Source organism: Accipiter gentilis, chromosome 4 (assembly GCF_929443795.1).
Source record: "Accipiter gentilis chromosome 4, bAccGen1.1, whole genome shotgun sequence".
Classification (NCBI taxonomy): domain Eukaryota; kingdom Metazoa; phylum Chordata; class Aves; order Accipitriformes; family Accipitridae; genus Astur; species Astur gentilis.
This window is the reverse complement of record NC_064883.1, coordinates 30,227,058-30,243,412: the sequence shown is the minus strand read 5'-3', so window position 1 is coordinate 30,243,412 and position 16,355 is coordinate 30,227,058. Positions and strand designations below refer to the sequence as shown.

Below are 16,355 nucleotides of genomic sequence, written 5' to 3'. Positions count from 1 at the left end.
CAGAGGCATTAAATGGCTTGTAGGCTAACGTGAATATGAAAGATTTGGGAAAGTATGAGACGTATGGCTAGCTTTAATTGCTATCATATTTAATTTTAAAAAATACAACTTGCTGGTGTTGGAAAGGGTATTTATTTTGGTATCAACATATTTATGGTGACTGTTGGAATACTTGTTCAAAGTGGAATGAAATTTGTCTAAACTGTTCTGGTTTGGGTTAATATTTTATGTTATGGTAGACTGATTCAGCAGTGTGGAATCAGAAAATGTGTGCAATTATATTTACTGATGGTAAACTCTTTAAAACTGTTACAGTTCTTGGACACAAATGTAAATTTAAATGGTCTGGCAGCTGCAACAATTTTTACTCTTTTTTTTTTTTTTTTTTTTTTTTTTTTTTGGTGAGCAATGTGTAGTTTTGTAGTAAATTTGAAAGTACGACAGCCTATATTGTTTCTAACCAGAGGCTTAAATGTATAGCTATGTATGTTGGACCAAAAGCTGTAATTACACAAATGGTTGACAGTTCCTAGTGATGCCAGATGTCCTTTGCCAAGAGCAGGCTGCCATGCTGTACCATTCAAGTGTAGCTGTGCCAGCATCCAGGTTAGCTAGCAGACCGTATGTATCGTGTGCATTTGCTGTCAGATAAAAGGTTCTGTGGCTTCTCAGCCCAATTTCACATCAAGTATTGGCTGATTTAATAAAACTAAAGCTGTTAATTTGAGGGAAATTTAGTACTACTAAGAGATAGTGAGAAGCTTCGCTGCTAGCTGTTAGTTGCCTTGTTGTGGAGCACAGGGGTTCAAATATGATTTTGTGTTTAAAATAACAGATTGGTTTAAAAAAAACCCCACAAACAAAAAACCCCCTCAATGTAGCATATTAATCTTAGGAATAAACTGTGAAATAGTTTAATTATTTCAAATAGTTTAATTTTCTAAGCTTACTTTCAAGATAAGATGATGATGTACTTGACCCTTTAAGCTTTTGTATATTCCTATATACCTCTATAGACTTGTATATCAAGTGTATGTGGCTGTATGTATGACTGACTGATGTAATGGCATAACTTGTTTTGAGTGTCAAATTTTAAGCTCAGTCATACAGTGAATCACAACACTGAAATAATATGCTAGCATGTTTTTGGGCATCAGTACTGCCTAGGATTGTAGGACTTTTCCTTCTACTCTCAAGACACAACATGAAAGGTTGAGATACGTGGTAATCAAATGGTGTTTCCAGTAGTTTTAGGCACAATAAGTTGAAAATAGTCTTGACTTCTGTTGTTAGAAATCTTTATTTAGACTCTTAATGCGATAGTGTCCTCCTTTTGCAGATGTAAAATGCTACTTTCAGTATTCCTTGCCACCCCTGCCCAGTGCCAAGTCTCTTAACATTGCAAACTGTGACTAAAGAGTTAAACATGGCAAGCATGCCCAGTGACATCCTAGTGCTGGAATGAGTTTTTTCCTGACTGACTGCCAGGTACTTGCTATTGCCTTCTCTAGTGTTGATGAAGATCTAGATAGAAATCCTAAAGACTCACCAAGTTGATGTCTATACAAAGGACCAGTCAATTAGTCAAGGTTATTCAAGGTGTCGTAGTATGCAGGCTTTGTTGGAGGAGCCAAGAGTTTTCGAAAAAAATACGAATGTCAGATCTCTGTATGAGCTTTCCACAAGCTGCTTATTAATTTGTGCTTGATAGGTCACTTTAAATCAGTTTTATGTATGTGTTGCTCTTGCAGATAATAGGAGAGCTTTTGAATACTCATGGAAGTACATTTTATGAACTTTGACAGTGTCTTTGTTGATACAGCATTAAGTAACTACATTTTGAGGGGTTTCGATTTTGAAGCAGCTTTGATGAGCTGTACAAGCAAGAACTCTGCAGCAACAGTGTTGCCCTGTATGAATGCAAGTAGGGATCAACTATTTAACTCGCATCAGAACATAAAGGTATGTGGTATGCTAAATCTGAAATACACATGTTGAGACAAATCCTAAAAGACCAATAACTGTTTCAAACAACTGCGGATTCTTTAGCTCTGTGAGCCAAGTTCCAAAACTAAAGACTTTTCCATTTTGAAGGAAATAATATTTTTAAAAGTGGTGGGCTTAAATGATTGCTCGCTTTCAACATTTTCTGTCATAATGTTGTTTTAAGGTGGGTTAACAAATTACTGTAGCTTGGAGGAATAAAAATTTGGTACAACTTTTAAGTTAAAAGGTTGTATTACCCTTAGTGAGTATGTAATCTTGTACTTTGAGGACTTATAGCAAAATTCTCGTTTTCATTAGGAAAAAAAGAGCATTGACATTTCTATTGCTGTGCCATCCATAAGGATTTCAGCAGTTTACTTTTTTTGTGAATTTGCGAATAAATCAAACCAGATATTTTTTTAAAGATGCTGATCACTCAAATGTCATGATTATCTAGTTACACAGTATTCTGTGCCTTTGAAAATTAGTTTAATCCTTTTTTAAAACACTAAACTGCAAAATTAAAAAAAGGTACATGCTGGAATGAGTTAATCACTCTGGTTCTGCAAAGAAAAATTGTTAGTCTTTAACGTTTTGCAGTGTCAGGAAGCCCATATATTCAGTGGAATTACTTAAGAGAACATAAAAAAGAACTATTTGTAGCACGTAAACTTGAGCACATAGTGGTCTTTTTACAACTGGAGTCTGATAGGACGGTGCAGTATGTCTATCCTAATGCATATGTGTACTGCATATGTTTTTATTTGAACCTGTGCATAAATACTGATCTCAAACTTCAGAATGAAGTAATTTTCAATATTTGGTGTTAGTGACTGATTTTATTATGCAGCAGCGAGGATGTCAGAATGAGTGTTTCTGCTGCAATGCTGTTTGCTTTTGTGTAAGGCAAGTGTTGTCTGAGCCTTTATAGAACTGTAAAGTACAGTTCAAATGTGAAAAAATGTCAGCTTGTTATAAATGGCAGCAAATGGTGCTGATTATTTTACCTTTGACAAAGTGGAAAATTTAAAGGCTGGTGTGTCCCATTTTATTAATACAATAAAATTTTACAGTGTTGTTCTGGGCTTAGATATATGTTCTTTAGTGTTTATTATCCCTCAGTTACTGTAAAAATTTTTGATTCGAAGTCTGGCATCATTGTTCAGAATGCTAATTCAGGAAACTAATTAACATATGAAAGCAAATGCACATCCATTTGTCTCCATTTCTTTCCTTACACTAACCAAAACAAAGTTGGTGTTTTCTTGTAATATGCAAGAGCGATGGAACGCAGAGACCATATTTTTTATCATTTAGCACTAGTTTATAGCTTCCACAGACTTGTCCTAATAATGAAGCTATGAAGGATATGACAAGAATGGTGATATTAAATTTCTCTAGACTAACAGTAAATTTTTCCATTCTGATGTCAAGAATGTAGAGCATCTGGAATCTGCAGTGTGAGTGGTTCAGTACGGGAACACTTTCATCAATTGCTTAGCCATTTATTCTCCTCCTAGGAACAAGCAGTCTTCTATAGAATATAACACTACGAAGGAAGTAATTTTCTAGAACTGGAAAAATTCTTTATGTCCCGTTGTTTCTGACTTAAAAGCTTTCCATTGCTGCTTAGTCTTAAATCTTATTGCATGTGCAAATTTACTGTACATATTTTTAAATTGGAATTGCCATTATTATACACTCTGTTGTTCAGATCGAATAAAACTAAATTGTATTAATTAAGCTTAGGAAAAGCTTGAAGATACTCTGAAGACAGGAACTTCTTAAGTGTGTTGAAAGAACAAATTGAAATTTATCTATTACCTTTTTAAGCAGGGACAGTGCTGAGTTTTCAAACATAGCTGGATTTTCCCTTGAAATTATTTCCTTAGTCCAAGCCTTATTCTGCAGCCATTTTACTTACTTGCTCTTGCAGCAAGCCCAAAATCTTCAGAGTTGTTTCTCTATCCATGACAAGCTGTTGTAAATTTTAGTTTTAGATTATGTATGTGTATTTAGATTATCTACATGCGTCTAGTTTACATGGGCTATTTCTGTAGGCAAGGTTATCTAGTCATTGGTTTTTAATTCCCTGTGTCACTTTTCTTGGCTGAACTAAATTTCATGAAAAGTGTATTGTATGCCCAATATTAATTTATTACTTCTAAATTTCTTTATTCTTGAATCAGGTAATCAGATTTAATAGACTACAGAAGCACTTTCAAACAACCCCCTCCCGCTTCCACTCTTGTAAGAGTTTTATATTATTCCTGTGTGCAATGCTTGTCTTCTTTTATTAACATTTCCACGCCATAGGCTTTTCCTTAGTTCACATAAGTTTTAGATACTGTACCTGATTTATATAACATGAATAAAAATAGTAGCATACTAGTATCTAAAACTAGGAGCTCCCTTGTTTATCTGAAAGTGACTCCTAGTACTGCCACTGGATTATATGACCTTGTTTAACCTAGAAAGGGCCCTTTTTTGTCCTCTGTTTCAATGATTTGGGAATGTCCAGGGATGATTACAATGTGATCTGGGCTTCCCACCCCCCCCACCCCCCACCCCCACCCCCCACCCCCCCTGTTGTAGGACTGACTGAACCTACTTCGCCCCTTATAATTGCAAAATAGTCTTACATCTCCATGTTTAAGCTCATTGTTAATTTTTTTTAATGTATGCTCAGATCTTCTGGGACCTTTGAATAAATGATCTGCTTTTAAAAATTGAAGTAAATGAGTTATTCTTGTGTAAGTTATGTTTACTTTACTGAATTTTGACACCTGAAGTATTTTGATACTAGGAAATCCCAGTGGGCATATGATTCCTTTTAAATATAAAACCTGGTTACGTTTAGGCAAACTAGACTAAAAAAAAATATTAGAAGAACCTGAGCAGAATAGCAGCACTGTATAAAAAAAAGCTGCTTTTTTTTTTTTTTTTAATTTTTTCAAGACTCTTTATAGTATTGCTAACATCAGGCATTAAAAAAAACAGGATTATTTTTTTCTTTTGGCTTTTCATGATTTTTTTTTTAAACACAATCTCTAGGTACTTTTTTTTAAAAGCTTTTTTTGTGTGTTTATTTAAATTGTGGGCATCTTTCCAAAAATGCATGCAAAATCCTTTTTTTAATAGGAGGTCCATGCATGTCATATGACTCAAGAAGGTGGGACTTTAAGAGAAACATCAAATTGAGACCAAGAGCACAACTGAGGCCTGGCAGCCACATGCTTACAACGGTGGCATTCAGCTCTGAGGAGCTGAGATACATCTCATTCCATGGCTTATGCAACGAACATGCGTTTTTAATTTACAAAGCAGTTTATCTGAATATAGGGGTTTAGCTATGACCTTTTCAAAAGGTAATTTTTGTTTTTAGAAGTGATCAAAAGTGTTCAGTATAGCATCATTTCAGTCTTTATAATTGCTACTGAGAAGACTAAAAAAAAATTAATCTGGTTTCGACAGCTTGGCAGTACTAATACCAGTGAGAAACTTGCACTTATTTCAGTGGCCTTTGGCTCTGCCTTGCATAACCACCTGAGCTGCTAGTTAGAAGTTTTGCAGGAGGTTTGAGGTTGGGCTGAAGCAGTCTTTGCTGTTAAGTTTGGATTACTTCTACTTCTGCATGGCAGCATCTCTTTACAGTGACACCTACGGGGCTGCAGAGATTTGAGCTACCGCCCTTCAGGTGTTGGAAAGATGGATGTGATAAGTTATCAGATCTGGTCATTTAAATTAGGCCAATATGTAGTTGCCAATGTAGTCATTTCAACTTCATTACCCGTTTACAGTAACTTGACAAATTTTTTTTCCCATGTCACAAAAGCACTTTCTTTTAAATCCCATTTGCTAGTAAAGTCATACGCCAGCCATAATTTTCGCTGTTTCTTCACACTGCAATGAGTAAGAACAACACACTTTATGTAATTGAGACACAAATAAAATGTGATGTTTTAGTTGGAGGGGTGTGTGTGTGTAGAAGATCCACATACTGTTTTTCTTCATATATAAAAATCTGGATGCCCATCTGAAAATTTTTGATTCTGTGCTACTGGGCACCACAGAAGGAACAAGAGAAAATGAGATTCTGTCTGTAAAAGTAAACCTTTACAGGTGCTAGCATCTTCTGCTGCCATTACCTTCTGTTTTCGAAGCATGCGATAGCTGAGTCTGATGATCTGGAATTACATAAATTTAACTTTAGACATATTCTGGATCTTTGTCTTCTGTTCTCCCCAACTAAATACCTGAAGTCCTCCTTCTGCCCGATTTTTGTTTGGCTCCTTGATTGAATTTTTTTACCTGTGGCTACATAGTGCTCAGTTTCAAGAGAAGTCTGAAGAGGGGAGTGTGGTGTTCTCCAGCATGCTGCATGGCATAGTCCTTGGGTTCTGCTGCTGTGGAGAAGAGTGGGATTCTGATTTCCTTCTGGCTGAAAGCCATAAACACTGGACTGTAGAGCCAAAGCAGGGCACAACTAGAAACATAGCCATGATATTGGATAAAATCAGTCAGCACCCATCTAGGTTTCTCCACTTCCCCAGGAGAGTTGCACAGATTGGTGGTGTGTTGCTGTTGAAGCTGGAGTAGCGCACTAGGGATATGGACAGCCATTCCCCTAGAAGGAGCAGTTCAGGGCTATATGAATAAGGGAAGCCCACAGCCAATTTTGAGTTGGATGTGTGTAAGCACTTGCAGGGTTAGTCAGTCCTGGAGTGCCAGCAGGCAGGATTTTTCTCTGGGAGTTCTGTGCATAAAACTTAAAGTCTCGTTATAGGCAGATTCAGTCTTACCCTGTGTCACTACTGTAATAGTTAATCCATTAGGAAACATGAACTTTCATTTTATTTTCACTGGGGATTTAATTATCAAAGCTTTGAGGAGCAACTTACAAGGATAGAATAGTTTTATAGTTTATTATATGCGAAATTTAAGCAGATCTGATAGGTCAAGGAAAAGAAAGCTTACTCAGTTATACATCTCTTATTTGAAAGGAGTGGCTGAAGTTAATGTTTTCTTTCTTCTGAATGGCACACATGAATTGTTCCTAAGCAGTTATAGCACTGTGTGAGTTTACATTGAACCTTCTATTCCATTTTCTAACAACCTTCAGGTTATTCTGAGGTAAACGTATTTGCAGTAACAAAGGTGGCTATGTGCAGAAGTATAAGGCTGAGTGTAAAGAATTTTTTTTTTAATTTTCTAAATGAAAATGTTTTTGAAGCATGGATTGTGTGATAAACATAACCATTTTTGCTAAGTGCTGAAGTTCTATTTGACCAGAAAGTCTAGAGTCAAGAGTCCCATTCAAATCCCTGTTCTCTGGGTGTCAGCTCAATCAGTGACCGTATCTCACTAGGCAAGGCTCAGCGTTCTGTTTGTGTCTGTGCAAAATTGTAGTGGCTTCAGTTGTATCCTCTTTTTTGCAGTTTTTCTGAAGCATAAACAAGAGCAGATTTAAATAAAAGCAAGATTCTGAGAGAAATTAATATCAACCACCAAAAACACTTGGACCACAAAAAAGAATGTATCTGGAAGGAACTTTTTTTCCAGAATACTTTACTGAGAGGCAGTAAAAAGACAAAGTTAAATAATTGGATCCCAAAGGTGCTGTATGTAATTTTGAAAGGGCTATGTAGTGCCTGGAAAGGTTGCGAAATTATGTTTACTAATAAATATTCTAAATCATAAGTTTTAGGGAGATAATAGGCATAATGATAGGTAACCTATAACTTAAACAATGTTCTTCACCAGTAGAATATCTTGTAAATCTGTCCTTGTGATGAACAGCAGCACTTACTCAGACTAAAAATAATAACAGGACCGTGTATCTTGGATCCCAGGAGACTGTTGGTGTTTTTGTAGACAGCAGACAGGAGAAAAAGGCATTTTGTCCTTTTTACCCCAAGTAATCCCACTGGAAAATTAAACATGTGCTATGAATTGATATCAACTCATGCCAGGTTCCCTCCCTACAGAGGGCTGCTGCAAACACTGTTGCTACATTTCTTGGACAGCAGTTTGATGGCTTGTGTGCATGATGGATATTTTATGCTGTATGCTACTGTGGAACAGTGTGCTACTGTCTGCCCCTCCGAGACCGCTGGTGAGGTGTGCCACAAATAACTGGGAACAGCAATTGCTTTAACCCTACGGAGAATCTCAAATACCTGCAAATGAAAAATGTTACTGAAGTATTTCTGTGTGCCTATGTGTCTGGGAAAACTGTGTTGGTTTTATTTTTTAAGGTTTAATCCTGCAAAACAAAGCAGTTCCTTTTGTCTTGCTGTGGATTCCTACTGAACGCGGGATAAAAAAAATATTAAGCAATATATTAGCAAGAAATACTAGAGAAACCACGAACCTTTTTTTAATGGACCACCCTATCCAGTTTCTGTTCTTTTAAGGAAGTTTTTCCTATTCATGACTCATTTCACTCTTTGGCTAACATCAAGGGAAATGGAATAACGATTAAGCAAAGGAATGTATGTTTTTTTCTGGTTTTGTCCTTTTTTCAAAACCTTTATGAATTTTCTGCATAACCTTGTGTAAATATATACGGATGTAGAAGCTTGACAACTGTGACAAGGTAAAAAGTACACTGCTAATACTTGCTTCTTAGTAATTTTTTTAAAATGTTCCTTTTGGTTCTACAAGTTAATGTTATGCTGGATACTCCAGACTCCCTATTCAGTTAAAATGACATGCTCCAGGCAGCCAATTACACAGAACTGTTAAGTGAAATTAATGAGATCACCCCTAGATTACACTTTGTGTTTTATTTTCATTTTATAGGTCTGTACGAGCTGCTGGCTGCACTGCCAGCCCAGCTGCAGCCACATGTGGACAGCCAGGAAGACCTGACCTTCCTCTGGGATATGTTTGGTGAAAAAAGCCTTCATTCACTGGTGAAGGTAAACCACATTTAAGTCAGATTCTCTTTGAGAAGAGCATATGGAAAAATGTTTTGAGCGCCATCTAGTAAACCAGTGATCAAACTGTTGCTCAGTGAAAACAAAACAGCCTTGTTTTAACTCTGTTTCTGTCAGGGGTGGAAGTTGTTAAATAAGATTCTACCAAAAATACATAGATGATTTCATTTAAGAGTGATGTTTTGGCAGTGTAACGCTAATGCAGCAAACATATGTTGTTTGCCCTTGTTTAGAAAAAAAGAGTACGAAATAGTAGCAGGAAATCTGAGACTTCTTTATGGTCAACATTGAAGACCTGGAGTTTAGCTTAAATAAATAAATGTTCACAGCAAAAATTAGAAGGAATATATTTTCTGAGGTCAAGTATGGCAACAGTTCAGTAGCCACATTAATTTAAAATAATTTCCTTTAACAAAGTCAACTGAAATTCTAGTAAGCTGTTTCTTTTATTGGCTTGCCTCCATTTAAAATTGTGTTTTGCACATAAATATGTTGGACTAAAGTACCACCTAAAATAAGTTTGGAAGAATACTTGACTAAAGTATAGTGTCCTGCTACGAAAATGATCAGCAATAAGAAATCAAAGCATGCCATGGGAGTATGCAGAGCTACCCTGATAATGTTAAAATTGCTTATAGCAGAAAAATTGGACCAATCAGCTGGTAAGAAGTGTTCCACTCCTACAAAATGGTAAGTATGTCTTCAGTCTCCAGCACAGAGCTAATTCAAGCTGGAAGGAAATTCTGAGGTCTCAAGTGAGTCAGTAGGTGGTAGTAACCCATGCTGTGAATATATCCAGACTTCTACATAATCGAGCCGAATTTCCTACCCTTGTCAGTCACTGATCTAGAAGAACCTTAAATTGGGATTAGTTTGATGTAGGTTTGAAAGAGTCACCTTTTTCCATTTCTTTCAGCTATCTTATTCTGGAAAAATATGTAATAATGTTGATACTTGGCCAAAATTATTTTCAAAATAGCTGTAAATTTGCATATAAAAGTAAACACAAGTACTCTCTGGTAGTTGATACACAAAAGCAACGAGCAGGGGAACAGTGCTTTGCGGTACTTGCTTACCTAAGGAATTTCATCAATGTTTCTGAAAGTTTCTGAAATGCGGTGATTCCCAGACTCGTTACTGCTTTGCTGCAGCTGTCTGGTCAGGTGGCTCAGAAGATCACTGCAAGGGGAACACCGGTTGTCTTTCTAATAGAGGCTGACAGTGGTGTGCATCTGAGCAAAATGTTAGGTCAGTTGCTAAATTAGTTTTCTTTCTGGATTGGGAATTAAAGAAGGCTGACTAGAAAATGAATGTGGATGTGTGAAACACATTTCAACATTTGATCTAATTTTCTATTGAGGCAAAACCTAAACGTTTTCAAACTCCTTCACTTGCTCCGTTTTGCCCCTTCCCTCAAAAGAAGACAAAGAGAGCACAACAGTAATTAGTTTACTCTCCTTGAGTATACTCTCAGTTTGGAAAAGTTGGCTCTCCTACTGGCTCTCCTAGTTGCGTGCCCTAGTTACCACATTACTTGTTATTGCAGGGTGGGTTGGTCTTTCTGCTTTTAACAAAAAAGAATTAATGAGAAGGCTTTCTTGAGGCAGATAGAAAGTTTGGGGGGGATCAGTGAACGGTCACTTTATTGCAGTTGTAACAAGAAGGCTTTGAAGTATTCCAACCATTTTTATTATTTATCTTGTACATTTTATGTCCAAGTATTAAATGTACATGTAACTCTTACCCTGTGAACGGTTCTTTTAATGTCCTAGTAAGTCTAACACTATCTTACAATAGACTTAATTCTTGAAACTGCATCTTTAGTGTTCACTAGTCACACTTCTTTAATACACCATATTAATTTCATTCAAAAGAAAAAATTTTTTAATTATAAGAATTGGGAGTATTAAGAGCATCTGGTCTGATCCAGTGCATATGACAGGCTATTGAACCTCACCTTTTGGTTTCTGTGGAGTTCAGGTACAGAAAGTAGGGCACAAAGAGCTTACAAAAGGTTATCTAGTGCATATCCCTGCCCCAAGATGGGCTTAACTGTATCTTAAACTCATGGTATTTGTTTGACCTTTAACACATTTTTGGAAGGATTATTCAGTATCCTATCAAGTTTCAGAGAAGGCAGCCCATAGCCTTTTTGGAAGAGAGCTGTAAGAGCAAAAGAAAGAACACCATCTGCCATAGTTTTTCCCTGTTATAAGGCTTCAGCAGTGCCAAACCTTTCTTTCTGGGTTCCGGTGTCTTATTTGAAAGACTGTTTTTCCTAGCAATAACTTCTTGAAGTTAATTGTACTTGCAAAGACAAATGTTTTTAATTCCTCAGGCAGACAATGATGACAGATATTTTGTAATAAAGAAAAAAAAAGGCACTAGCTTAGGGCCAAGGATGTTGCGATCCTGGTATGTGTTGGTTTTGGAAGAAAATGAGCATGGGTATACTACTACTTAGGCACTAATATTTCTCTATTTCAGATAGACATACTGCTTAATAAAAATTTCTATGCTGATCTTCTTACCTTACTGTTTAATATTTTCAAATATTAGAAAAGAGCTTTTTTTCTAAGTTATAAAATGGATAAAATGCTCCAGATTGCTTGAAAGGTTTAAGTATAAAATGAGCTTTCTGCTTTTTTTATGGATATTTTAAGTTTTATGGGTATTTAGTTATCACAGTGTTTTCTGTCTGGTTGTATACCATAGTATATGGTTCACTATTCTGGCTCTCTTAATATTGAAGAGAAAGAAAAAAGGGAAAAAAAAAAAAAAAAAGCCCTAAACCTTGTCTTGGAGTTCTCTTCATTCGGTATTGTTGGACAGAAACCTCTTTGTGAACTTGGATCAGCTTGAGCTGTTCTAAGAAGTCAGAAATGGAAAAGTTATATTAGATCATCCAGTCCATTCCCCTGCAAATACTGGATTGTTCCCTACAGTACATTCCTATTGTAGTAAGTAAAACCAGCAAAAACTGATGCAACTGTTCTTGCTGTCTCTTTTCTCAATAAAGGAATCTGTTGATTAGATTTTATTTTGCAAAGTATAGAGAAGAGGGAACCCACAACTGTTGTTGACAGTTTGGAAGAGAAAACTGGCTGTGGATAGTGAATGTTTAAAATTTCTCTGCTTCCCTCAATTTGTTACTTCCTTGTCTTATTACATGACTCTCTTAAGTTCTACCAAAAATCTTCAGCTATCTCATTACTTTTTATATAGCAGAGATGCCAATAATTCTGTAGAGATTTATAGAAAAGAAACATGAAGAGATCCTTCAGGGTAATTATGAGCACTAACGTAGCTGAAACCTGAAACAGTACACATGTGCTCTGCTTGGATTTTTTTTTTTTTAGAGGAACAGAAGGGATAAATAAAGATCTGTTCTAACTACTTTTTTAGCTTATTTTTAGAGGAGCTGCAAGAATTTCCATGTGCGTTTGCTTGCTATTAGTGCACCAGACACATGTTTTACTGTTTGTCTGTTTAGCTCCAGGATGAAGCTTCTACTTGCACTGTTGCCTTAAACATTTCTGGTTGTGGATTAATCAAGAATTGAGTAAGCTTATCTGTTGGGCTGCTACTGAAGTATTTCTTAACCAATTGCAGTTTACTGATTGGTTTTGGCCAGCTCAGAGCACGCACAGTTCTTTAGCCAGTACTGTACTTTGCATTACGAAAAAGAAGCCACAGCAAGTGGTGTTGCTGTTCCCTGTGATAGGGAAGAGTTTGTACATCCAAAAAGCAGTACGTGGCACTGGAAAAGAAAACAGCTACTGCAAAAGTAAGGAATAATTGGTGAATATAGTCTGATTTTATTATAACTGCATAGTATTTTGGTAGCTGGCCCTGCAAAACCCTAATTTGTGCTAATTCTCTATTAGTTTCACCTGGATATGACTTGACTTGGAGTTCTGAGAAATTATTTTGTATATGTTAATGTTTGTCCATGTCGATGGCTAACAACTTTTCCAAAAATACAATAGTCGAATGTATCCTGGTGTAATCTCTTTGGCTTGCAAGTTGAATCATATGATTACATAGCCCAATTTTTACAATCACTGTGGTGTAGAAGTATTGGAAATTTTCGCTATGAAGACTCAGATTTTTTCAGTATGTAAATGTAGATGCTTTCAGCCTACTGTGGTTCCGTTTTTGGTAATGAGAAAAATAAAGATACCATTTACAAAAAATGAGCTGACTAGGGCAAAGCAAAACGGATTGACTTCACACATGCTTACAGTGATAAAATCAACGATCTGCAGATGGTGTGCTAAATCTTCAGTCTGGACTGGTACAAGCCTACTTCATAGGCAAGTTTATATACACTCATAGTTTTTACCCAGAGCTTTACACACAATCTCCATGAAAAAAGTTGTTAGTCTGTAGGATGAAAGGGTTTACATCTGTGGTACAGAATCAGAGAGTCTCAGTAAGGTTTCATGGCTTATTTTATGGTAGAGAATAGACTAATTCATAGCTATCCAACCTTTCACCTGGGAAGAGCTATGCAGGTTCTTTTGGCACTTGTGGAGGGGTCATATGGTGCAGTTTCCCCTACCTGTGATGTGTCAGACATTCTGCAGCCAACATCCAGGTGCATGCTGCACAGATCATGTGCATTCATCTCACGTGTCATGCATCTGGATGGTGAATGCTCCTGCCTGGGCACGAGCTCAAGCACCCACGCATGTGGATCTTCTTCCTGGAATAATGTAGAGGAAGTGGACTTCAGATTATAAGAGTTGTTCTGATGAGTCGTGTGTGACAACTGATTGTTCTGAACTCGTTCTGAACTTTTGATGGGAATGACCCATAGATGGAGGGAATTATGTCTCTGTATGTGTCAAAGGACTGGGAGGGTGATGGTGGATGAGGAGGATGTATTAGATAGTGTAAGACCTGAGCATGACACAAATGATATAGAATGAATGATTGTACTGAGATGGTGCTGGCTTTCTTCATGGCAGCCTGATGATGTTAATGTTGACTGCTTCTGCACTTCAAGTTTGAAGCTGATATTGAAATATTTTTTGCTCAACATACTAAAGTTATTTACTTTCTCATTACTTTGTTCTTCATGTATACTTTCTCTAGAACTAATATTTATACAATCTTCATAATTTATTGTTGGAACTGTCTGTTTTCTGTGGCTCACAAGAACTTTTTTCTGTTAACTGTTATATTATATAGAAGATGGAGAGAGCAGGGTGTGTTTGTGAGGGGCTTTTGGTGGCTAATATGTTTGCACTCGTTAAGAGAATAGTGAGAGCAGTTTCTGATTTCAGGGCAGACAAAAGCAGCCACCTTGGAAGGAGCTCAGAGGAGCTGCATTACCCAAGAGCAGCGAGCCTGGAAAATGCACTAGAAGAGAAAGTGGGACTGGGGTTTCGTAGACCATAGGTCGCAACTAACCTCAGATCTAACAGAGTGGGTGGGTTGTGGTTTGGGGGGAAAGCATTGGAGAGTTGGAGAGATGTATGGACCACCTTGGAGTGGGTGGAATTATTGAAACTGATAGCTCATTCACTAAAACGTTGCTTTGGTACTTGAAGTCCTTAAGGTTCTTTACTGCTGAGTTCTCAACCATATTTATTTTTAAAAAGCTGTGCCTCCCCGGTAAAGGGACTAGGCTGCAGTTCTGTAAATTCATGTGGAGGTCTGAAGTGCTGTTTGCTTTGGAGATGGGAAAAAATGAAGGAAAAGGCGGTGTGAGTAAGCATTTACCACCTGGCCATCTGGAGGAGGAGGTGTGAGTGTGGTGGTTGGCAGCCAGTAACAATTCATGGCCAACGAAAAATAATTGTTCTTCATGCTCTAGAGGAGAATCAAGCAAGGTTGCTTGTTACGTTATAGTTTACATCTTTCAGTCAGAGAAAACATGCAAAGCCTACTGATGGCAAGAGTAAAGTGATCACTTTTTAATGCAGACAGTCCAAACAATGCACAGGTGTGGTCTGTTGTGCCAGTTTGAAAACTTTTACTATTTCTGGCAAGGGGAGAAGGAATTTACCATAGTTGAATTCATTAATATTGCTGTACTAGATAATAGGTGGCAGTTGCTTGTCATTCTTTAAATCCAGATCATCATAGATCAAGGAAATCTTGATTTTTGTAAGGATGTCCTTGTTCAGTGAATGTCGCTTGTTGAAAGAGGTGTGGTCCAGTCTTGCCTCAAGTCCTGCTGGCAAAGCACACGATACTCAAAGTTTTCAGCCCTACAGAACTATCTAGCAGTACAGTATACATGGACAGTATTAGGATACCCCATCTGCAAAGAAATACAAAAGCTGCATGGAAGAAATTTAAGGCTTTTCTTTTTCTTTTTCTCATTGTCTGGAGAGGAAGCTTGATCTCCAGTTAATTTTTGAAGCTTCCTGCTTGAGTTGTATGTACAGAATATATATGGAGGAGTGCTAGAATTTCAGTACTATTCTCATGCAAAGTATTTGTAGATAATGGTCTGATTCATATACTGAAATATAAACTTGCCACATGCTTTCTGCTTATCTAAAGGTGAAAATTATTGGAAAAATAATACTCTGTAAGAAAGCCTCTTAATGACTGACAATAGTTTGCATTCGTATTTGGAATAATTACCGCTGAAGCAATGAGTCGTTTTGCTTCCATCAAAATTATTGCATTCAAAAAAAGTGTAATGCAAGGTGTTATTCCTTATGAAATGCCACATAAATTTAAAGCGTTACTTTTGAAGCCAAAGTGATTTTTTTGAGACCTACTCAATAGCCAGCAACTGAAATCTGCAAGTAAAGAGATCGCTCTTAGCTGGAGGCAGTCAGCTGCCTTTAAACTTAATTTCCATGGGAACAGTGATCAGATTAATCAAAATAAGGTAATTGAAGTTTTATAGAAAATAGTACAGGAACTTTACTTTATTCAGGCCGACATTGTTTCTATGGAAACATTAGGGAAAAGCTAACTAGCAGCCAGGCATTGAGCAAATGATTGCTTCTCTTGTTGAGATTGGGGAGGTTTCTGGTTGATCTCTGTGTGTTGAACCCTTTGACTTGTTTGTGCTCTTATTGTATAAAAAAGCAGTACATCAGGTAGTAACTGCGCAAAAATAAGCAAAATAAAAATGGATTCCTGTTTGAAATCATAACTAAACCCCCCAACTTTCCACGTTTTATAACATGTAACAGGTTTACTGTTTCTTCTCCGCATAAAGACAGAGTTGTTTTGCCATGTGTGTTTACACATACATACCTGTGCTTGTTTGTGCTTTTAATAAAGTGAGAAAATGCATCTCCAATTTATTAAAAATGTGGCCAGGCATAGCTTTGGATGGTGTAAGCTTGTTTGTAAGAAAATGCACGTCAACTTAATGCCAAGTGGATGGGTTAGTGCAGTTGTGGTGAAATATGGATCCTCTGTGATGGTTCAACCAAAAGTATTTCTTATAAT

At 36.9% G+C, this 16,355-nt stretch overlaps 1 protein-coding gene across 2 annotated transcripts in view; it reads left to right on the top strand.

The window, feature by feature from the left end:
- MPP7 (MAGUK p55 scaffold protein 7) overlaps positions 1-16,355 on the top strand; it is a 158,052-nt gene that overhangs the window by 46,864 nt on the left and 94,833 nt on the right. For both annotated transcript variants that reach the window (XM_049798957.1, XM_049798956.1), the window contains exon 4: positions 8,791-8,909. In XM_049798957.1, the coding sequence (XP_049654914.1) occupies positions 8,791-8,909 (119 nt within the window). The remainder of the gene's footprint in view (positions 1-8,790; positions 8,910-16,355) is intronic.